Source organism: Capronia epimyces (assembly GCF_000585565.1).
Source record: "Capronia epimyces CBS 606.96 chromosome Unknown aczIQ-supercont1.2, whole genome shotgun sequence".
NCBI lineage: Eukaryota > Fungi > Ascomycota > Eurotiomycetes > Chaetothyriales > Herpotrichiellaceae > Capronia > Capronia epimyces.
This window is the reverse complement of record NW_006912905.1, coordinates 458,768-481,976: the sequence shown is the minus strand read 5'-3', so window position 1 is coordinate 481,976 and position 23,209 is coordinate 458,768. Positions and strand designations below refer to the sequence as shown.

At 53.0% G+C, this 23,209-nt stretch overlaps 9 protein-coding genes across 9 annotated transcripts; 5 read left to right on the top strand and 4 right to left on the bottom strand.

The window, feature by feature from the left end:
* Positions 1-479: 479 nt before the first annotated feature.
* Positions 480-746, bottom strand: A1O3_01998 (uncharacterized protein; the record flags this gene model as incomplete). Its single annotated transcript, XM_007732141.1, has 1 exon — positions 480-746. The coding sequence occupies one exon, from the start codon at positions 744-746 to the stop codon at positions 480-482; it is 267 nt and encodes an 88-aa protein (XP_007730331.1).
* Positions 747-1,576: 830 nt separating this feature from the next.
* Positions 1,577-3,076, top strand: A1O3_01997 (uncharacterized protein; the record flags this gene model as incomplete). Its single annotated transcript, XM_007732140.1, has 1 exon — positions 1,577-3,076. One exon carries the CDS (start codon positions 1,577-1,579, stop codon positions 3,074-3,076), a length of 1,500 nt encoding a protein of 499 aa, XP_007730330.1.
* A 106-nt stretch (positions 3,077-3,182) lies between these two features.
* A1O3_01996 (uncharacterized protein) lies at positions 3,183-4,554 on the bottom strand (the record flags this gene model as incomplete). Its single annotated transcript, XM_007732139.1, has 2 exons — positions 3,183-4,304; positions 4,363-4,554. The coding sequence occupies 2 exons, from the start codon at positions 4,552-4,554 to the stop codon at positions 3,183-3,185; spliced, it is 1,314 nt and encodes a 437-aa protein (XP_007730329.1).
* A 1,737-nt stretch (positions 4,555-6,291) lies between these two features.
* A1O3_01995 (DNA mismatch repair protein msh-2) lies at positions 6,292-9,152 on the bottom strand (the record flags this gene model as incomplete). Its single annotated transcript, XM_007732138.1, has 2 exons — positions 6,292-9,078; positions 9,129-9,152. 2 exons carry the CDS (start codon positions 9,150-9,152, stop codon positions 6,292-6,294), a joined length of 2,811 nt encoding a protein of 936 aa, XP_007730328.1.
* An 800-nt stretch (positions 9,153-9,952) lies between these two features.
* On the top strand, positions 9,953-10,895 carry A1O3_01994 (eukaryotic translation initiation factor 3 subunit K; the record flags this gene model as incomplete). Its single annotated transcript, XM_007732137.1, has 2 exons — positions 9,953-10,122; positions 10,337-10,895. 2 exons carry the CDS (start codon positions 9,953-9,955, stop codon positions 10,893-10,895), a joined length of 729 nt encoding a protein of 242 aa, XP_007730327.1.
* Positions 10,896-11,851: 956 nt separating this feature from the next.
* Positions 11,852-13,367, top strand: A1O3_01993 (uncharacterized protein; the record flags this gene model as incomplete). The annotated part of the gene is made up of 2 exons (XM_007732136.1): positions 11,852-12,326; positions 12,388-13,367. 2 exons carry the CDS (start codon positions 11,852-11,854, stop codon positions 13,365-13,367), a joined length of 1,455 nt encoding a protein of 484 aa, XP_007730326.1.
* Positions 13,368-14,383: 1,016 nt separating this feature from the next.
* On the top strand, positions 14,384-16,430 carry A1O3_01992 (uncharacterized protein; the record flags this gene model as incomplete). The annotated part of the gene is made up of 4 exons (XM_007732135.1): positions 14,384-15,040; positions 15,100-15,294; positions 15,391-15,778; positions 15,844-16,430. The coding sequence occupies 4 exons, from the start codon at positions 14,384-14,386 to the stop codon at positions 16,428-16,430; spliced, it is 1,827 nt and encodes a 608-aa protein (XP_007730325.1).
* Positions 16,431-16,916: 486 nt separating this feature from the next.
* On the bottom strand, positions 16,917-19,786 carry A1O3_01991 (uncharacterized protein; the record flags this gene model as incomplete). Its single annotated transcript, XM_007732134.1, has 2 exons — positions 16,917-19,568; positions 19,673-19,786. The coding sequence occupies 2 exons, from the start codon at positions 19,784-19,786 to the stop codon at positions 16,917-16,919; spliced, it is 2,766 nt and encodes a 921-aa protein (XP_007730324.1).
* Positions 19,787-20,827: 1,041 nt separating this feature from the next.
* A1O3_01990 (uncharacterized protein) lies at positions 20,828-23,169 on the top strand (the record flags this gene model as incomplete). Its single annotated transcript, XM_007732133.1, has 2 exons — positions 20,828-20,997; positions 21,051-23,169. 2 exons carry the CDS (start codon positions 20,828-20,830, stop codon positions 23,167-23,169), a joined length of 2,289 nt encoding a protein of 762 aa, XP_007730323.1.
* Between the last annotated feature and the right edge of the window lie 40 nt (positions 23,170-23,209).

The window sequence follows — 23,209 nt, the reverse complement described above, 5'->3', positions numbered from 1 at the left end:
GACTTCGAGAATCAGGGGTCGTCTCCCTCCGCCCCTCCTCCCGTTCCAAGTACAGTCCATGTCATTAAGTTTCAATTTATCCCCGAGGGCAGAGACGAGCCTTGGCTTGCATCTGAATGGTGGCATTTGGCAAGATCGCTATGTGGTGGTGGTGGTGGTGGTGGCGGTTGCATGAACCCTTTTTCAAGCAAGTATAGAGCGTATCTGAGACGATAAGGACATGGCTCAGACGCCGGATGATTTTGTGTCCTTTTGTCTGTTGGGGATTTGCTCGGATTGATTGACTTGATTCGTTTGTTCACCATTTCAACCACCAACCACATCTAGAGTCTCGTTCACCAAATCTTCCATTGAACCACTCACTGCACTCTATCTTGAGTCTCGGAAGGGCTGAGTGCTGGGGGGCTGAGGACTGAGGACTGAGGACTGAGGTCATGACATCCTCACCCGTCACGGTGTGCCGCAGATTTCTTCATCCGTCAACTTTGCCGCACGCGCCGGGAAGCAGTAGTGGTAGAATCATGCTTCATGCCATCAAGCTTATTAGGTTTCATGGGCTGCATCTCGATCTCCTTTCCGACGCCGATGCCGACACCGCGGCCGGAGTTAGTGGTATTCGCGGTCAAACTCTCGGCGATGCTTCGGATCTGAGGCTGGACGAGGCGCGATATGTTGTAGTACCCGTTCTGCGGGACCTGGATCAAGAGCGTGTGAAGGTATGCGAGAAAAGTGGCAATTCTGGCCATCATGTACCGAAGAACAGGTACAGAGTACAGAGTCTGGAGTATGGAATGCTGCGTAACAATTAATGATGAGGCGGGACAGTTGGTTTCCGGTATCCGTTAAGGCCAAGGTTCATGTCAATATTAATGCTGCTCACTGGCAGGTCTGTTGTGGTTTTGCAGAACAATCCCAACCCCGGGGCGTGGTACTGTACAGATACGGGTATAGTGTCTGGAGGCTTGATAAGGATAAGGCTTGCGGGCGAGAGAGGATCCGAGAGGGCGGTTAAGCAGTGCGCCTTGAGGTAGAGGACCATGGGATAATTAGGAATTGCCCTGGAAGCGAGGGAAGAGTGGGAAGATTAGATGGTGGAAATGTAGGTAGGTACGGAGTATAGAGTAGTTAGACAAGGACAGGGACAGGGACAGGGACAGGGTATGTGAGAGGAGTGATGTAATTTGTTGTTATAGCCGCCGAGAGATAAGGTGGAGGTGGAGGATTGTTGTGGTGGCCGAGATGGGGGATGACGAGAACCATGGTCGGGCTCGAGATACGGGATACGGGGAACTGCTCGCACGTGATGGTGTTAGTCACGTGGCCCCGGTGATGCCCACCGCAGCCTGATCACGTGCCGTACAGCCTTGCCTGATGTCACTGTCATACTCTGTTTCAACACCAACCAAGTTAAACACCAACAAGTGGTATGCCGACACGCCCTTCACCGAAACATCGGCATCACTTGTAGCTGCACTGCACACGTACCGACGAAATGGCCTAACATACACATACATACATACCTATACCTCCCCAGTATCGATATACAATCGAACCCTCTCTCGGGCCTACCTTAGCCATGCCCTCCTTTCTTCAGACTCTTTCGCAACTGCCCCTGATCTCCTCTCTCCTCAACCTCTCTCCCACCATCCAGATCGAGAACCAGAACCAGAACCAGAACCACAATGACCGGCCGCTCCACCCATCTGTCCAGCAGTGTCCGTATCCGCCGGTCGGGTCGTGCCCGTTCCCTCCGCCTCGCGACATCAACACCTGTTGTGTGAACCACCCATCCGGACACTTCCTGCAGACGCAGTTCTGGGACACGGCCCCCCCTCTCGGTCCCGCGGACTCGTGGACGATCCACGGCCTGTGGCCTGACCTGTGCAATGGAGGCTTCGAGCAGTTCTGCGACTCGGCGCGGCGGCACGACGACATCCCCGCCGTATTGAAGGCTGCCGCCCCGCCTGAGGTGAGCGACCCTGTTCTCGCCTTCATGGCCAAGTACTGGCTCGCGCTGGACGGGAATCACCCTCACCTCTGGGCGCACGAATGGAACAAGCACGGGACTTGCATCTCGACGCTGGAACCGGCGTGCTATGCGGGTAATGGTGATGGCGACGGTGGCGACGAACTCGACCCGACCGCCAAGGTCAACGTAGACGTGTTCGACTACGTTGTTCAGACCACGTCGCTGTTCAAGACACTCGACACGTACGCCGTGCTCGCGGACGCGGGGATCCTGCCCTCCCATACTGCGACCTATACGCTACGCGAGCTCGAGGACGCCGTCGAGTCGTCCGCCCACGGAGCCCCCGTGACGTTCCGATGCAATCGCTTCGGCGAGCTCGACGAAGTGTGGTACCATTTCACCGTCATGGGCCCTTTACGAACAGAGTCCGGACGCAAAGATGCCGCCGTAGCAGAATCACCATCACGCCAGTCCAATTCCAACTTGATCTCTTCGTCGCCTTTCCTCAACGAATCTGCCGTCCGCGAAATCTTCGTCCCCACGAGCCCGACCGGCGCGCTGTCCAATTGCCCGAGACGTGGCATCAAATATCGACCCAAGGCCGGCGAGAAGCCGCGTCCAGGCCCGTCACCCACCAGTACCGACTCCTCTCCGCCCACGGCTACGCCGACGTCGCTGCCCTTCTCGGGCAAGGGCTATCTGAAAGTCCATGTTCTACCCAGTTCTTCTTCTGCTGCGCCTCCTGCGGCAAGCAATGAGGGCTGCCTCATCCGCCTCGGTGACTGGTACACCTCCGGCACATGTGCTACCTTCAACGCACTGCCCGATGTGGTTGACCCAGGCCATGCCCCACTGTTCTCTCTCTCCTCAAGCTACTCCCCCTGCCTCATCGATCCGGCCACGAAGAAATTCGAATGCTCCAAATCCACTTCGATGCAGAGCATATTCTCTGCGGACCCTCGAACCCCCAGCATCTTGTCGTACCGCAACAGTACCACGTTCTACACTACCCACGCTCCCAAGAGATATGAGAAGGTTGGCATATACGCCGATCGAGGCAATGGGGAGAGGAGCGTAGAACTGGAGATCCATTGGGCACCTGTTTAATATCGCGTTAGAAGTCTGAGAGGACCAATCTAAATTTGTGTGCAATGCTGATTGCAACGCTGTCCGATACACATTGATGTTCTATTTCCTACTAGCCAGGCCATTCCTACTTGTTGTCTGACAACAGCAGGTCCTCACTACTGCCTCCCCAACCGCCGACTCTTCTTCCCATCTTCTTGACTTCTCTCATTCCGGCACCGAGGAAATTTCTCATAATCTCCCCACTTATTTGGCGGTCGACCTTACGGCGAGACTTGATTAGCTTCTCTCTACCACCGCCAGGCATCTTGACCATTTGTACTCGAGGGGAGCCGGTGCTGTTCACTGGTGGCGGGGGCGGTGCATGTCCACTTTCCAGCATTGCGCAGTCCAGTGATCCGACGACTGGGTCGAAAGCTTTCACCTTGGTTATCGTGCTTTCACACCGATCCTGCTCTGGTTGGACAGATATCCTTGAAGATGAAAGCAGCTTGCTTTGACTGTCACTTTTTTGGAAACCAAAAGACGGTAAACGGGGGGTTGACCGCCTGTATGCTTCAGCTGCCCTTCGCGCCGCCCGATCCTCTCGGTTCCTCATCGCTTTGGTCAGGGTCTCAGGGGAACACTCAAGGTATGATGCCCTCCTCCTGTGAGAAGTCGTCACTTTGCTGCTGAGTTTTGTAGCAGAACTAGGTGCAGGCACTGGCTGCTTCTTTGACATGGTTGGAATAAGTGCTGCCAAATTTCCAGTTGTCTTGCTCTTTGCCAGTCCACCGTTGCCATAGAATTTGTTTGGTCCATGACTCAAAACCGCTTCGGCATTGACACTTGAAATCCTACTTGTAGTTGTCGAGGTGTTCCCTGGAGACTGTGGCACATTCAAACCCATCATGGGCTTCACACCCGCGCGGCCGGGAAGTTTCGCTTTCTTGTCGATATCATTGGCATCAAGCACGAAGCTGCCAGCTCGATAAAGAAACCCACGTGACACTCCGGGCCTCTTCAGCAACTGTGATTCAAATTCTTCGAAGCTCTTGGTAGCCTCCGTTGTCCTACAAGACCGTCTTAGCTCTTTCAAAGCAGCGCTCTTTCTGATCTTCTCGCTGAGCTCGAACAAATGTTCGGGCATCCGGTTACTTGCATCTGGACTGGATGGGCTTTTGCCTTGGGGCATTTCTTGCGTTCGGAGACGATCACACAGTGACACATAGCGACCTGCCCAGTATTGTGGGCTCTCTGCTGAATCGACCTGCTCTGTTGTCAGCACAGCCGCGTCGGTCGAGCTGCATGGGATTTGCCTTACTAACCTGTTTTATATGATCCCTCGACCCTCCAATCTGATCGGAGCTGCTGGTACTGTTTAAAGTGGCTGTAGTTGGCGGGCCGCTGTCAGAATCGGTATTTGCGGTAGCCGAACTGACAAACAAGAGCCGCGGAGAAGGTGAACTTTTTTCGTGTCCTTCGACAAGCCTAGGAGTGGGAACAACATTGACTGACATGTTGGTGATAGCGGCAGCCTTAGTTCCGAATGAGGATGGAACCTCCGGTATTCTGCGGTGAGAGGGACTGGCTTTGATTGTCCGTGCTGGGTTTGCAAATGAGTCTCTCAGTCGAGCACGGTTTGCAGCAGCCTCTCGTTGGACTTGTATCATCGTTTGCATCTCTTTCTCTGTCATTCTGCTTTCCAGCAACGCGTCTGCCACATTAAGCTTGCTGGTGTCATCATGCTGGTGGAGAGGAGGCATTGCAATGGACCTAGGCTTTCGAGGTGAAGGTGTCAAGCTCGGAGGGCCAAAGCATGATATGTTGCCCAATGTTTGCGTTCTGGGGAGTGGTGGTCCAAGAGGCTGGAGCAAACGTCTTCTTGGTGTCATATCACGAGAGGGAGAGACTAGAAGATTGTCCATTGTCTTGGATTTGGGAATCGCCATCGCCACCTTACCCTGGCAGAGTGAGGAAACATCTTCAGGGCTGTTGAGGGATTGTGTGGAGAGTGTTTGAATATGCAGCTGCTGTCGGACACCTGAGAGGTCCCTCCTGGCCCGGTGGTCGTATGGCAGCAAGAATTCTGGGGTCGTCGATGATGATGATTGAGACATATGGAACGACGTAGGAGGAGCACCATCATTGGGATGCCACGACTTTCTGGACAGATGAGCAGCTTTGAAGCCATTTCTATCCGGGTGCACATGTGTGCCACCTCTTCGTGTGCTTGTGGGTGTTGCATGGCGTGAGGTACCGGATGTTGGGCGTGGGATTGCCGATACAGATGAACGCCGGCTCCAAGCGCTGAGAGATGCAAGGTCAAGGTCGGTTGGTACGATGGGAGACATTGTGTTCCGGGAGATGGATGCGATAGCACGATAGAATGTACATGATGTGGCCTCTTCTTTTGAGGATGACAGGGGAAGCAATGCTGCGGGATGAGGACGAGGACGAGGACGAGGACGAGGACGAGGACGAGGGCGAGGGCGAGGGCGAGGGCGAGGGCTGGTTTGCAGATGAGAGAAGGAAAGGGAAAGTGCGGCATAATGCTGAGTTGTAGTTGTCTGCCGCCACACTGCACTCGCAACAGCGGCTTCCACTTGTCGCAGGCAACATAGCAGTTCATCTACTGAATACCACGCGAAACAGCTGAAGAAGAGCATATAGGAAGTCACTGGGGATGGCAGAACAGCGCAGCCCAGAGTCTGTCCTGCAGCGCAGTGGTCGCGGTTTCGTAACACATACCACATATCGCGGGAAGAGCAGCTTAAGGTAGCTTTGCTTTGCTCATGTTAAGTGTCTGTACTTGACCTGTAATCTTTCTCCAATCGGCCTGGCCTGTTACGCTGGCTCTGGTGGCTGCCAGTACGGCATCTCACTGCAGGACGTCGAGGTGCCACGGTCTGAGTCTGCATGGTAAGAGTCAGAGTCAGCCTTGTTCATAGCAAATCCCCTGACGCCGCAGCCGCTGTGCTCCTCCGTATCTCCAGGTATCGACTCTAGGTTTGTATGTAGGCACAGAACACGGATACTGGCGGTGTTTTTATTCCTGGATGCATGTATACTCCGTATCCATTTGGCCTAGCCATCTGAAACTCTGGCAGCAAAGCTCTGCCGCAAAACTCTCTCAGACGTTGGCAACCGTTTGTGACATTGGCGTTCTCATCCTATTTGACCCTGTACCCCTGACCCTAGCCTCCGACTCCACGCTCAAGATAACATACCTAAGGTACAGTACAACCCCTGCCGCCTTACAATACCTGGACAGATTGAAAGAACCGATTAGCCGTGAGTTTTTCATCCTTCTTGACCATATCCCTCATGAGCTGGAGTTTCTCATCCTTGCTCATATCCTGCCCTTCAACTTGTTCTTTCCACTTTGTCAAAATCGCCTTGAGCAGACGACTGCCTTCTTCAGCTTCCTCCTTGGAATATTCCGTCTTCTTCTGTTCGCCTGTGACGGTGGTAAAGTCCTCCAATTCTGCCGCCTTTCGCCTCGCCATGTTGACCACCTTCTCCGGGAATCTGACTAGCTCAGCCACATGAATGCCGAAACTTTGATCGCTGACTCCGGGTTCAACTCTGTATAGTAGCGTGACCTCTCGCCGTTTGGTGGATGCCTCACCGTCACCGTCACCGTTGATCGCGGCACCGTCCTGGTCACCTACAAACGCCACCACGTGTAAGTTCTTAACCGCGTTGGGATATTTGTCTGCGAGGGCGGTCAATTCATGAAAATGAGTTGCGAAGCAGCCGAAAGCTCCAATGTGGCCCACAATTTCTTCGCTGATGGCCCAGGCGAGACCGAAGCCGTCGTAGGTGCTGGTACCACGACCAAGCTCGTCAATGATGATCAACGAGTCTCGAGTAGCACTCTTCAGGATGTTCGCCGTCTCCAACATTTCGGCCATGAATGTCGAGACCCCCTTGAGCTGTGAGTCTGAAGCTCCTACCCGAGCAAGGATGCAGTCAAATATTGTCAACTCTGCTTCACTGCATGGGACAAAGCAACCAATCTGGGCCATCAGAGCTATGCATCCGATGGTGCGGATGTAAGTCGACTTGCCACCCATGTTCGGCCCTGTTATTATGAGAAACCTTGAAATGTCACGTCTCAATTCCACGTCGTTGGTGATGAAGTTCATATCGTCCTGAGCTTCCATACATGGATGGCGAGCCTCTCTCAGAACGGTGTCCCCACTTCCCCGTTCATGTATCTTTGGCCGCACGTATGCCGTAGGAGCATGGACCGAAACATGGGCCAGACTGACTACCACGTCTAAATGAGCAATGATGGCGGCAAGCTGTTCGATGACGGGAGTGTATGAAGATGCGACAGAGACCACTTCCGAGACTAGTGACGACTGCTGCCGGTTGTAGGACCCGGACAGCTGGTCGTACTCTCTCCTCAGTTCCTGTAAAGTCTGAGTGGTGAAATAAACCCCATTCTTCTGTGTCGAGATTTCGCGGTACTGGCTCTTGTTGCGGATGCAGCCCGCTTCATTGCGGGTTAGCCTGAAACAATGTCCATGGACTTTGTGGTTTTCCAGAAAGAGTTTCTTGTCCAGCTCCTGGTCGAGATCTTGGCCTGCCCGACGATGTTCCTTGTCCATGTCACGTTTGACGGTGTCGAGCCTGGTCTTGATGTCGCGCAGTCGATCATCAAATTCTGGTTTAATAATGAACTCATGACGGTCCAGAGCATCCAGATCGATGGTCGTCTCAACCATTTCCGCAAGCTTGCCCAGGAAATTTGACAGCTCCTGTAACTTGGACGTGTACTGTGCTTCAAGCGGGACTTGATATTGCTCATCAACGACGGTTTCCAGGGCTTCGATAAAACCTGGGAGCCGTATGATGACTTGATACGCGCGTACGACATCCTCCAGGTTGGCAACTTTGCGCTGGAACTTCTTGGCCAGGCGATACAGGTCGGGGATGGACCGAAGGTGTTCCTCTTGCATGGTCTGACGAAGTTCTGTATCGGTGACGAAGGCCTCCACAAGCTGCTGTCTTTTCTCGATTTCAGACAGGTTCATTAATGGCTGCTTCAGCCACTGCGCCAACAGGCGGCCACCAATCGGGGTCTTGCAGTGATTCAAAAGACCGAACAGGCTCATATTTCTTGAACCATCTCTTGGTCCAGGCATGAGATTGAGCGCCCTCAGTGCGGCGGCGTCAAGCTTCATGTATTGGCCCAAGTCATGCTGATACAGCCGGAACTGGCCAAAGTTGCTAGGATCCGTCAAAACGCCCAAATACTTGATCAATGCTGCTGCGCCGCCCATGGCCAGCTTGAGGTCTGTTTGGGGCAACAATCCTATCGCATTCTCACCCTTGAGAAGCCTGGCCAGATCCTGTTCAATGTCTTTGGTCGCGTAGTCGGCCGCGGCTCTCTCAGAGATGGCGATTCCACATGAGTCGGCGATTTGTCGTATTTTAGCCAGTTCGGGGTCTTTTTTCAAGCCATCACTCGGAACAATGCACTCCTTAACCCCCAGCTGAATCAGCAGACTCTCGAAGTTGGAGTAGAGATCATTGTCGAGGAATTCGCTGACACCGAGTTCCCGGACACTTGCATCTGCAAAACAGACACCCACGTTTCTAGCTTCGCCCGCTTTGGCGCTGATCTTGACAGCCAGAATGATCGGGGCGCTGTCGCCCTGACTGTCCAGCCCAGAACCCAGCTCATCCTCAACAGCCTGCAGATTGCCAGGGCTAGCTTGGCGTGCCAGTGCCCACTGGGCCTTTCCACTTGCTTCCCAGATCTCCACTCGTTTGCCAAGTTTGAAGAGCGCTTCTCGGAGCAGATTTCGGAAAACGGTGGTTGACATGGTCACGCTGGGCAGGGCATTGTCGCTGCGCCCAAGATTCCTTATGACGGCAGTGGTCTTGTAAACGGTTCTTGCAATAAACTCGGCGTCTTCTCCATGTGCGGAGTACCAGTCGGTTCGGTCGAAGACACGGATAGTGTTACCACCGTCTGGTTTGGGGGGCAAGGACCGAAAGTTGCGGATGAAACCACCCTCGTCATCGAGCTAGTTGTCGGTGTCAGTACTTGAGGTCTGGAATGATAGTGCTGACCTACCTTGAGTTCCGGTCTCGATGCCATTCTTGAGTGCTTTTTGTTTGGCTCAATGGGTGTCGCCCTCAAGGTCAAGATACTCTCGGGAGTATGGCGTACAGCGTATGGTCTCGCAGGTCAACACGCTGCCAAAGTCGCGGCACGCGACTTACTACTCTGTACTATTAGGACGCGTAAAGTGGTGGTCGACGCGATATCTTGGCGACTTAAGACAGGCGAGTTCACGTGGGCGCTCACCCACCGGCCGCCGCTTTAAGGCACCGCTTACCCTCACCCTCTGTCCAGGAGAAGAGGGGAATCTACCTGGTACGGAGTACACCCGAATGCATTTGACAATGGCATCTACAAAGTCGGCCGCGGATCACGGATACTTTCGAAATGGGCTTATATGCTTCTGGTGGTGCAGAACGAGTCGAGTCGCACGAGGTCAGACTCCAGCACGCGCAATCGCAAATGAAAGCCTTGTATTTGTATTTCCTCTCGCACTTTTCCACGAGGCGCAGGCAGACTCAAAGCTTGAAGGGAGCAGACACACGATCGTGCTAGAATTGTGAAGTCTGATAGTTGGTTTTGTGTATGGAGGATGCATAGAGAACTTATGTAGCTGGTTAGTATGGAGTAGTGTCCTGATGGTCCTAATCTGTACTAGTAGTACTTGGCAGAGCTTCTAACACGTGACCTGAACTTCCCAAGTTTCTCTCACGAGGTGTTGCATTCGTCCTACGAAATTCGTTTCTTGACCAAGTGATCATTTCTCCTCTCTTTAGAAATTAGTAGGGAGCCCTACTCTACTAGGATCTCGCACGCACAGCGGAACATCCTCCAAGATGCCTCAAGCCTTTGACAAGTGCAAGGAGCGGCCGGCGCACATTGAGGAAATCCTCAACGGCCTCAATCGCTACAATCCCGAGACGACGACCACATTTCAAGAATATGTCAACCAACAATGCGAGGAGAAGTACTTTGACACTTATGCCTCTCTGGCGCTACTGAAATTGTAAGCAATCACTCACACCCACGACCGAATGAATAAGGCGTCCTTCGAGTGTTCTGATGAAGAGAATTTTCATACCACGTTTCCTATTACCTGACTTGTCCCACGGGGAGCATGGAGAGTTGAATTATTAGCTCTATCTGACACATATTCGTTGCGCATGCATTTTACATGTCCGTTTAACCTGCCAAGGGACATGCTAACATACGCGAAACAGGTATCAGTTCAACCCACAATTGCTACACCCAGAAACAGTCACGAACATCCTCGTCAAAGCCCTGACTGTCTTTCCTTCGCCCGCCTTCTCTCTATGTCTAGCCCTCCTTCCCCCGTCGACGATCCCTTACCAGCCTGGAAACACTTCTGTTCCCACCACAGACTTTACCGAATCGATACAAAAGCTGACACGGCTGAACACGCTGCTCGAATCGGCGCAGTATGATGCTTTCTGGTCCACGTTGGAATCTGATGATCTGTACGCCGATTTGTATGCGGATGTAGCAGGATTCGAAGATCTGGTGAGAATACGGATCGCAGGCGAGGTTGGAAAGACATTCCGACAGATCGACTTGGGTGTTCTTAGTGGATGGCTCGATCTACGGGGGGACCCCTTGATCAAATTTGCTCAGTCTGCTTGTGGCTGGAGAATCAATGGACAACAAGTCGAGATTCCAGCGAATGCGGAAAATGAGGCCAAGAGTGAGGTGAAGGGCGAAAGAGTGGACGTGGAGATGTTCGGCCGAGTGTTTCGACGAGCGTACGAAGCACCTGCATGAGAAAGGGAAACCCGAGGGTTATGACAATGAGGTCTATTACATGGTGAACGCGGACCGCTCCAGAAGAGCGTGTTTCAGAACCAGGGATAAGCACTCGCTTCGGTCTTTTGGTCAAACCAAGGCTTGCTCAAGATCTCAAGGCGGGAGTCGATTGTGGAGATGAGATTGATTGCACGATGTTCCTTCCATTTGCCACACGCTCACCGAGCTGCATGCAGATGAAGCACCGTTCGTGCGGTCTTGGGCAGGGTTAACAGCTTGACTGTCCGCACCACGGTTCGCTTCTGTCCGTTGAGGATACTGCCCGGGTGGTGACTTGAGACAGCCAAAAGCAACGGCGCTCTTGGGATTAAAAGATAGACGTAGCAGAGGTGGCGCTGAATGATGTAAGAAAGGGCTGGTCTTTGTCTGGTGACATGCCTATCCATACAGAGTACATGTACGGAGTATGTATCTTCCTTGCCTGTATGTACGGATGCAGCCTGCGCCTGCACTCCTGCCCATATGTATAAAATATAAGGCCAAAGCCGGGGACAGGCGGCTGGGGGGCCGGGGCAAAGGAGGCCTAAGCCGGCCCTAAACGCCTAAGGAGCCCCAGACCGCGCCGACAAAACGTGAAGTTAGGCTACTGAGGATCCCCCTAACCGCCCTGGGTTTGGTGACTTGGTGCCAGCTTGACCATCCTGTTAGCGCAGGCCTTGGGCTTGGAAATTGCGTGGTTGACCCCGATTGGGCCTGAGGATGGGAATGACGGTGACATCGTCAGCTGCACCAGCGCAACCATATCACTTACTCTGTACTCACCACCAACATCAACGACCATCCACTCCCAGTCGAGCCGCCTTCCATCACAGTTCCTGGATATCTTCATCTCGTTACGGATATATCGATCGCCTCCATTCCGGGGTGGGCGCATCTCTCATCTCTCATCCCTCATCCCTCATCCCTCATCCACCATGATCGCTCCAACGCCCGCCTCTCTCCTCCTCCTTCACCTACCGGACGAGATCCTGATCAGCGTCTTCGGTTTCCTTGACGTTCCGACCCTGCGCCATGCCTTCCTGGTCTGCAAACACTTCAACGGCCTGGCGGAACCCTTCCTGTACCACACTGTCCAAGTGCTCAATGGCTTGCAAGCCGCCGCCCTGTCTGCCAGTTTGTATGCAAATCCCCGCCGTGCCACCTGGATCCGCTCTCTGCTTGTCTCCACCAAATTCGGCGAGGACGAGGGCTTGAGCATGTTGCCGCCTCACCTGGCCAAAATGCACAATCTTCAGGACCTGTGTCTCGAAACGCCCGATTGCAACGCCAAGTTTCCTGAAGAGAGGGTTCCCTGGGTCAATCTGCAAGACAGATACGAGCGCATTTTCGAGAGTGCTTCAGCTGTCGTGCCAAATCCGGCCAACAGAGTACTCCCAAATCTGCGGAGATGTAGGTCTCGCTACCAGCCCAACGGCAGAATGCTCTCTTCGGACGAACTGACCGATCCCAGGTACATTACATTTTGTGGATGGTCAGAAAGAAATGTATTCCATGACCAGATACGCCATGCTCTTCTTGCATCCAAACCTCCGGTCCCTTACCATATCTTGTGCCAGCACCGACTTCCCTGATGTGCTGCTCGCGCCATTCCACGACGACCATACGCTAATCAAGTCCACCAACCTCGAGCACTTACACCTTGAAGAATGCGACATCTTCTCTCCCTCTTTAGCCATCCTCCTCAGTTTTCCCCGGGCCTTAAAGTCTCTCAGAATCAGTGAAGGAATCCGTTACGATGGTATATTCAGCGCCAGGAGTAGTCGGGTGCATGGCAACGTGGCCCCTCAACCTTTCGTGGATGCTCTATCTCAGCACTGCACCAATTCGCTCGAGCACTTATCCTTGGCTCTGGGGTATATGCGGCAAGGGTTTGAACACATCGATTTCGAGGGATCCTTTCTCAATCTAACAGCATTCCACGCGATGAAACAGCTCGACCTCGACGTCCGCACCGCCAACCTTATCAGGGTGCGGGGTGTCTGCGACCACCGTACCTGGCGAAGGCTACCGCCGAACTTAGAAACCTTCAAAATCTTTGGCATTCCATTCGGCGACCGACCCCCGTTCCATGCCCGCAGACGGGTTTGGTTTCCTTTCGAGCCTTGCCTGGTGAACGACAAAGCCGGGCACGGGATGCGGATGTTGAAAAATCTGATTTGTTCTTACGAGTACTATCGGGAAGACGACGAGGAGCCCCCAAGAAGCATATCTGATGACGGGGACAGTGTTTATGAAACCAGCCAGGTTGCAATCGCCCAGCAGAGAATGATGGACAGGTGCAACGAAATAGCACCGCTATTCCACCGACGCCGCGTGAGACTAGAGATTGAACTCGTGGTTCTTCCCAACGGGTTTATACCTCCGTATCTTTTCACCGAGGACGAGCCCAGGTCCTTCATACTGTGGGAATCGGCTCCGCGCTCTACCTAGCATGCCATGTAATACCATCAGGACGCAGATTACTATTTTCTCCATGGCGACTACTATTTTCTCAATGGCGCCACTTCTATTTGAAATGGTGGAGTTTACTGGCTGGACGGATCTAGCAATTTGAAAGCATGCTTGGGGACTGTAGGAGAGACAACGAGTCAACAGCGGTGGCCACAATGGCCAGCGGTTTGCAATGTGTACGTCACCGACCGTGCTGATGCCACCAATGCCACATGCTGGTGATGCACACAGGGCAGGGCAGGGCAGCCTTGCTGACATACCGCGGGCAACGGACCTATCACGGTGCCTGAGTCGGCCACCGATTACGCCGGCTATTACTCATCACTAAAGTTCACTACATGTATGTTCACTATACAACCACACAACCCCTGGTCTGCTTACAATGCCTTTCCGACGCCTTCCACATGCAACACCCCGCTGCTGGCAGGGTAGCAACTGCTCTTTACAGGTCGGTTCTGATCTGTGGGGGTGACTCATCGAGAACAAGGCCTTAGGGCCCCCCAACCTACTGCTGAACTAAGTTAAAGCCTCTCGGAAATAGCAAGCCTTGACGGGCTTCAGATGAGCTTGCCACGTTGGGTAGCAGTCATCGGGCTGTCTCGTCCAACAGCTTTCCAAGCTCGACACAGCAAGTCCTTCACGACCCTGTCAGCTGCTGACAATTGTGTTTGATAAGGCGACTGTCTTTGCACCTTATGCTGCCGAATGCTCCGGCCATCTTCTCGGCATTGTCATTGGATTCAGCCTTCATGTGTCCCAGTGGTAGCGGAGAAGTATGCAATCGATTTCAAAATTCCACATATTGCGAAGACCAGCCGCCGCTGCGAGGGAGGATGAATAATACCATTCCTGGTATATATGTAGGCTCCGCCCGCCCAAGATGGCAGCGTACCAGCCTTCACAAGACCTGATCCCCTCAACTTTCGTCTCGAGGCTTTGGGCCCTTCTCACCCGCCCCTGATTCGATTTCTGATAGGCACCAGCACATGCGGGCGATGGGCAGTTCGGTGGCAAATGTCGTTCAAGACTCGCCCTTGGGGCAGGTCATCCGGTTTCTCTCCCGGAACAGGGTTTTTGCCTTCCCGGAGGACGACCCTAACTTCAAAATTCCCTGGGAAGATGCTTCTGTATCGGAGAAGGAGCAGGAAATTGAAGCGGGGACAGATTTGAGTCGAGCTCCCAGTAACCTCACTCCTCCAGCGACGATAGCCACCCGTGAAGATGTTGAAGCTCAAGGCTTGACGACCATCGCCACCTCTCACTCGGCTGCCCGTTCACAGATTGGGATTGTCGCGACCAGAACGATCACCCGAGAGCGGACCCTGCCATACTCGGTTGAACGTTTCGAAGTCGAACAGGCAGAAGCCATGGAGCGTCAACAGAGCATGGTGATCGCTCCCCAGAGGACGGCTGACGGTGTCATCCTCGTCGACTGGTATACCACCGATGATCCGGCAAACCCACAGAATTGGAACAGTTGGAAGAAGGCCTGGGTGTCTACCGTCATTTGGTTGTATACTTTTGCCGTATACTGCGCCAGTGCCATCTATACCTCAGCCGAACCGCAGGTCATGGAGAAATTTGGAGTTGGTGAGAGCAAGGCTGCGCTAGGTCTCAGCATGTATGTTCTGGGCTATGGGATGGGGCCGATGGTACGTGTTGTTCTTGCGCGCCATATTCGGTCCCGGCAGCCAGCTGACATTTTCAACAGCTCTTCTCTCCCCTCTCAGAGGTGCCAATCATTGGTCGGAATATCCCATATGTCGTTTCATTCGGCTTGTTTGTGATCCTCTGCGTCCCAACTGCATTAGCCAACAGCTATGCTACTCTCTTGGTTCTTCGATTCTTGACAGGTTTCATGGGAAGTCCCTGTCTGGCGACCGGTGGCGCCACCATGGGAGATATGGTATGGGCATACTTCGTCTTCTCTGTTCACCATCTCTTCCCGTTTGCACTGACGTATTTTGACGATTGAAACATGTACTGACGATGACGGTCACAGTATGGGCTTTTAAAGCTTCCCTACGCATTGACTGCCTGGGTAGCAGCTGCATTTTGTGCCCCAGCCGTTGGCCCTCTTTTGTCTGGTTTCAGCGTGGTGAAGGAGGGCTGGCGTTGGGCTTTATGGGAAGTGCTCTGGGGCGCGGCGCCAGTCTTTATCATCATGTTCATCTCCATGCCGGAAACAAGCGCCCATAATATCCTGCTTCGGCGCGCACAACGCCTTCGGAAGCTCACTGGCCGTCAGAATCTCAAGTCTCAGGGCGAAATCGATCAGGGGAACCTGAGCTTCGGCAGGATTGCCGCCGACCAACTGTGGAAGCCCATTGAGATATGTATCAAAGACCCCGGGGTCTTGTTCACCAATATTTACACCAGTCTAATCTACGGTGAGAACCACTCATTCTTACACGTCTTCGAATCAGTTTTGCTGACCGCCTGCTTTTACCTGCAGGAATCTACTACTCCTTCTTCGAAGCGTTCCCCATCGTCTATGTTGGTATCTACGGCTTCAACATAGGCGAACTAGGGATCGTCTTCACGTGCATCGTGGTGGGCTGTGTAATTGGAATCGCGATCTATTGCTCCTACGTCTACTGGTATCTGGAGCCTGATATCAAGAAGAACGGGTTGCGCGCACAGGAACACCGGCTCGTGCCGGCCTTGTTTGCCGTCACGCTCATGCCTGCGGGAATGTTCTGGTTCGGCTGGACAGCACAGTCCGATATCCACTGGATCGTGAGTATCATCGGCATCACCTTCTATGCCGTTGGCGCCTTCGTCGTGTTTCAGTGCATCTTCATGTACCTGCCCTTGACATACCCACAATACGCAGCCAGTCTGTTTGCCGCCAATGACCTCTGTCGCTCCGCTCTAGCTGCGGGCGCCATCATCTTTTCACGCCCCTTATACATCAACCTGGACATCGGGCGAGGCATCAGCGTGCTCGCGGGGTTGCTCGTCGGCGGCGTCCTTGGCATGTGGGCTCTATGGTACTTCGGCGCCAGTCTCAGAGCCAGGAGCAGGTTTGCCCAGAGCTGAGTGGATTCTAACGCCGGGGTTGGTGCGGATGATGGTACATCGATTCCCGGAGTAGGATGGTTGGACAGGGCACTGGGGATGATCGGGATTGATCAGGGCCCATGCCCAGAATCTGGTGGAAAAGCAACCGCGGTTTTGGCACACTGCATTGATCCCCCATGCGAAGCTGGGCGATTTCCATGACACCCGCGCTTGATTGACGCTCAGTACAAGGAGGGATTATCATCTGCGAATGCCTTTTCTAGGGGTGTCAAGCGAGTTTCTATCTTCTGCTCCATTGACACGAGTCTTTGTATCCGTACTCCGGATGGAAGTACCTGGTATGGACACTATTCGGCAAAACACTTTACTTCTCAGGGAACTATAATACGGGACTTTCGAAATGTGCTTTCGCCAAAACATCAAGATATATATTCTCCTAATTCGGGACATGTGATCCCCTAGTCCTTTCTAAGAGCCCAGTCGATTGACCTGGTCCTGCGTTTCCTATCTCTGGCCTTCCGACCCCTTGGTCTCATTCTTACCATGCCTTGAGCGCTTAGCTGCCACCAAGTCTGCGTCGCGAGCGACACGCTCCAGCCAGTGGCCCTCGTGTGACATGAAGAGTTCCACCTCAGCATCTGACGGCCATCCGAGGAGCGCACAATGCAGTCTGGCCTCTCGTACCGTCTCAGCATCTACCGCGAAGGGGGTTTCGAACGCGATGCTCTCGTGACCATCCAAAGAGTGCGGTACACTCCCTTCAAGAAACAGGCGGATTGCGCATAAGACGTTACGGAGCGGAGGGAGACCCTCGCCCGACAACAGCTCGGCATTGTCAGTAGAGTCCGGATATCTGTTCAGCGACTCAAGTGTGGCGGCGTGTCCATTCAACCATCGCACCAATGCCACAAGGCCATCGATATCGTGGGTTGACACAAGCACCCTGACCAACAGTTGAAGATCGCGGCCTTCTGGCACGACTAGAAGCGGCGTAGTGGCAGGAGGGAGGAAAGGGGTGATTCTTCGACCATAGATAGCGTGCAGAAAAATATTCTTTGCAAGCCAACCATATCGTGCTGTCGTCACATGGACGCGCCGGTCTTTGAGCATTGCTGATATGATCCCCGCAGCATGTCTAAACGTTTCGAGATCAGGGTGAACGTGCCACGGTCTTGAAAAGGTCCCAAATGTCGTCCATAGACAGCTCCACATGCTATATTTCATGTCGCGGATTGCGGAGGAGTTGAGGGTTTTTCTCATAGCCATGCTCCTCAATTCGGTTAAGGAGACCAAGGATCCTTCAAGGAGCGCATTCCATAAACGCGGATTGGAAGAACGTGAAGCGGTCAAGAGTTCCCAGGCGTATACAAAGGGGGTTATCGTCTCTTTCCTACTCGGGTCCTTGCCGCCGTCAAAAGAGCCCTCGCCCCTCAACCTGAAGAAGGGTTCGTCATCGAAGCCGTGTCTAGACAGCAGCTCGATCAGAGCGGCCAAGGTATGATCTGGGACAGTGCTCAAAGTCTGGCGAATCACTGTAGGAGAGTAGTCTTCGGCATGACGGAGGACCAACTTCGTATCATCATCCCACCTGCTATCCTGGATGTAGGAAAATCCAGCCGAAATATTTGGCGCGCTTTTCAAAAGCCCGCTGAGGAGATTACCGCCGGGTTTCACACCCATCCGTAGCATCTGCTGGTAGAATTCTTCCACAGAAGGGACGTCTTTCTCTATGTAGATCAGATCTCGAGGGTTGCTGGAATCTTGGAATACTTCTTTGACATCGCCTGGGGTGTACGCTGATGCAGTGTGACAATCTTTTTCCACGGCGTGGACAAGTAACTTTTCCAGCATGGCGAAGTAGGGCTGAAACTCCATTTTGGACGCGTCTGTCGGGTCTGTCGACTTCTCGTAGGCACAGAAAGATGCCCAGGCTTCTCTCCTGCTCCTCGTAGCCCGTATACGTGCTGCCCACAAAGCTGGTCCATCTGAAGACCTAGCGCGACGGGGCGACGTTGTCCAGGGACGGGTAGGTCGCGTCAAGATTGCTCGAGTCTGGATGGTAGGACTTTTATCAGTATCCCATCCTGCCAGCACCGCAGCACTCTTTTCCCACTCGCCGTGTGCGTAACCAGCTTCGTTCATTCGTCGCAACAATTTCATCACGCGGCTTTCTTTGCCAGGATATTCGAGGTCCTGTTCTATACCGGATCTGATCTGCCGCCATGGCGGCCACGAGGGAGATTTTGCTTCTGCCCATGTTCGCTCATGCTTTGTTTTACGGTGCAACAACTGGACGCTAATAAGAGCGCGGTAACCCTCGCGCGTAATCGGCAATTGTGGCTGAAAAGTGACCATCAGACGGACAAGTGCAAGCTGTGCGTTCTGCTGTTGACGGTATGCGTTGAATGGCGATTTTGCAGGCGTAAAGGCAATCAACGTCAAGAAACGATTGAAGATGTGAGTCAGACGCTGCAACTCCGGCCTCTCAAGTGTACGCCCAGCTTTGTAATAGTCGGAGAAAAGGTGTCCAATAATCAAGGCGATATCATCGAGGCAGTCTGGCGCGACTCGCCGAGCATGTCGTAAAAGCCTGATGACCAAACACACCCTAGTGACCCAGCCCCATCCGGAATACTGCTTCTTCTCCTGAGAGATTTGCAAGTCGGCCAGAACGCTTTTGATGACTTCCTTGAGAGCAAAATGACCGACATAACTGGCACGGAGGAGCTGTAAGAGGACAAATTTAGGAATGATCCCTTTCCGAGTCTTTCGCAAGTCTGCAGCTAATACAGTGTACCTTTGTACAGCAAGATCGACGCTGTCAGAGGAGAGAATCCAAGACCAGCTTACCACGTCTGTGACATCGAAGCCATTTTCGGCAAGAACTTGGAGTGATGCGCCGTCAAACGTGGACCGCAGGTTTTGGTTAAGGACACATTCGACCTGGGAGGAATCCCAGCTTGCTGAAGTGTCACGGAGAATAGGCTCGACTTTGTGGAGGTAGTCGAGAAGGAGCTTGCGAAGAGGGGTGGATGATCTAAATGACAGTGTGGCCGATGCCTCGAGCTTGACAAGACTCTCCTCCCATTCAACTGAGTTTACGTAAGAGAGATCAACTTTCCTCCTCTTGACATGAGATGGAAGGAATATTGACAACTGTTTCGACACAGTTTGGTGAACAGGGTCGAGCCCATATCCAATTTCCAATTCTGTGGCAGCGTATGCCTCTTTCTGCTCATGCTCCGCATCACATTGCGTACCAGAGAAAGTGTTCCGCTGGAAAACTTTAGAAGTTGCAGAACTAAATTGAGCGTGTTGGTTTCGTAGAGGGTCTGGTGCAGGTGAACCTCCACTAGCGAGGGAGAGAGCATCATTATGCTTAGCAGCGTGTGTATTTAGAGTGTCCAAAGAGATCGGTTTATGCGGGCGCGGGCATTGGGATGAGCTAGGCCGGACTCCATGGGAAATTCGTAGCAATGCCCCTGTCAACGGCGATCGGACGAAAGGGAACTGTCATATGTCAGATGAGAGTCGGGGCTCAAAGATAAGACATGACTTACCACATATTTCCCTGCCACAAGGCGATGGGGTGGAATGGGGAAAGAAGAGATTACGCGGTGGACGTTGACCATCCATTGATGCTTCGATTGAGAAGCAATTAGGCTGCGGGGGCTCAAACGGGGGGGTTGTGAGGGTAAACTGAGTTGCAGACGCAGGGGAATATTCAAGCCAGTCGAGAAAAAGCGTATAAGAGCTAGATGCTGCTGGCGGTCCGTCGTGAAAAGCTCGAGTTTAGATGCGAAGTTACAGTATGTAGGTGTTGGTTGACCTGCACCGCAGGGCACAGTGAGGACTCGGGGTCGGAGGACCTGCCAAGTCAAGATCGCTGCTAGTCCCAATACGGATAGGATGGCACTGCAGCATTGCTAATAGTAGTTTGGCGCCACTGCATCTTCCTGCGGGAGAGTCGCAGCGAAAGGCTTGCACCACCACTACTTCCAAATCTCCTACGCCGTGTCCAGTCCCATTGTCGCGACCTGCAGTTCCATATCAAGTTGAAGGGGGTAGTAGACACGAGCACAATCGCCTTGGAATATACTCTCGTTCATTACTGTATTGTTTTCCTGCCTCCTGCAAATCAGCTAGGCCGACGTCGCGCGTCTGGGGGGTCAACACCACCCGCACCTCACCCTTGCAGACTCCTGCATTGTCTTTCGCGCGCCTGGCGATCCGACAGCAACTAATTCCCTGCCGGTTGTGCACAGTACATACCAGGGTGGCTACATCCACGTCAAATGTATTCGACTTAGTGGTTCATATCTGCATGCTGTCGCGCTGGTCTGCACTCCCACTCGCGTCCCAAAACATACAATCAACATCTCTGCGACAACAGGCCATTCCTTTACCACACCATCATGGCGGAAGAAAACGGGGTATCAGAACACGATGACACTATTTTGGTATCTACTACCCATCTGGGGAAACGCAAGCGCACGGTTTCTCCAGATGCTTCGACATCGCCTGCAAAGGTCAAAGATTCACCTCTACAGATGTCTCTACAAGATGTTCTGCGAACTCTCCGCAAGTGCGTCTTCTCTGCAAATTCATCCCTCCTACACAGCTGATCTTTCTATGCAGACATGACTCTACGCCCTCGTTGCTCAAGTACCCGCTACCTTTGGCGGCTGAAGCTCATGATCCAAAAAGAGCGCGCCTCACGAATAGCGAATCTCCAACCGACACAATCGAGGGCCGAATAGTTGCAGGAACATACTCCTCCTTTCGTGCGCTCATGGAGGATCTGAATACTGTTAAAGATGCCATCATCAAAGATCTCTCTGAAGTAACTACGAATGGGGAGGGTCATTCCTCCAGCCCATCTAAATCAGAGATACAGGACAGGCTATCCAACATCTTGAATCTCATACCTATACTCGATGCTGAAGTATCCAGGGGCTCCGATGCCGCTGTTTCAAACGATGAGGGAGATGATTTGACCAAGGCCAGCCTTCCTGGTTACCGTCCCCGGCATATCTTATCCCTTCGAAGCCAGGTGAATGGAAGCACTCATTTACTATACTCTGGACTCGAGACCGGTCAGCCTGTCGAAGAGGATGGCAGCAATGCGACACCTGAGACCGAGGGAGTGAACTTGCCTAATGGGTTTGAGTTGACTGATTTCGCAGCCTTGGGAGGAGATGGGGAAAAACAGAGTCAGGAAAAGCGACTTTTTGGCACCGCCTTCCGCCCTTCGGGTCGATTAAAGCCCCTAGATCTCCCACGACCATCTAAGAACACCGTCAGGGGAAACACCTTGGATTTTATCCCCTACTTGTCTCAAATTGAAAACAATGCTCAGTTCAAGCACGATTACAGGTTCACCAAACTACCTACAGGGTCATGGCTGAGTTATGGAGACAGTGGCATCACTGGAGAGCAGAATCGGAAACGCTCGCGCCAACTATCTGCGGCCAATGACTTCAAAGCAGCGCTTGAGGCAAACGACCTACAACATAGAAATCACATCAGTATCGATGCGCTCTACAGCTCGGTTTATTCATCGTTTGCACCAAGCACCGATAACTCAGCTTCCGTATTCTCGGAGCAAGACCGAGGTCGGCAATGGTTCCGCAAATACGGCGAACAAAAGCTGTCCAGGATCTTCAGAGTCCGCGAATCAGAGGCTGGTGCTGAAGAGACAGTCGTCCAAGAAGAAGAAAATGATGACAGCTTGGAAGAAGTCGTCGCCAATTTCGAACCAGATAAGGAAGAAGCAGCTTTCAGCGCTCAAAATGAACCTGAAGATGTGGACGACCTTCTGCAGCAGGTATCAGATCTGATTCAGACCCTGAGTTCATATCAAAGGAACCGCAGCCTCGAACCGATTGTCTCAGGGAGCGTCCCCAAACCAACTGAGCCCGAGATCGATATTTTCGAAATGCTGAGAATGCAATTGAGTATCCTAGTTTCGTCATTACCACCATTCGCTGTCGCAAAACTCAATGGAGATCAACTTGAAGCTTTGAATATTTCGACCAGGGTACTTGTCGAGCCACCGGATTACCCGGGAACCGGTCAGGTGGACGATTATACATTCCAACGTCAGAAAATATCCCAGCAAGCCACCTCAGCTGTCACTCGCACCACAACAACTCCCCAGCTTCGGCCCAACTATGGACAAGCTGCTGTCAATACGGGTGTCTACAATTCACAAGTCCGAACCTACAACTCAGTGCCAGCGACGGCTGCGTTTGGTATGAGAGCACCCTACCAAACACCAACTGTGGCACGACCCGCCTACCCACAAACCTCCTACCAACCGTCCACCAATCCATATGGATCTCGTCCTACCATACAACAGTTTCAGCGGCCAGCACAAAATAGCTATGGGAATTATGGTGGCACACCTGCGCAGGCACAAACTCCTGGCTATGTTCAACGGCCAGGCCAACCGGGCTACCAGCAACGCCCCCATGACAATGCTATCGCCAGTGTACCACGATCAGCCTCGCCACAGAAGCCGATCGGAAATGGACAACTCTATCCATCCAGGCAACACCCTACCCAGCAGGCTCAGACGCTTTACTCGTATCAGAAGCAAGGTTCTAGCACCCCGGGGACACCTGGAGGTGTGGCGCCGGTGGGTACCGGATACGGACGATACGATGGGAGTGCAGCTCAGCCCAGGGTTGGGGGAGGGACACCAGGCCCGGCTCAGGCGCAGGCGCAGGCTCAGATTGTGGAGGTTTCTCGATGAGGGTCAGCTTTCCCCGGGAACGATTTGTACGAGTATTGCT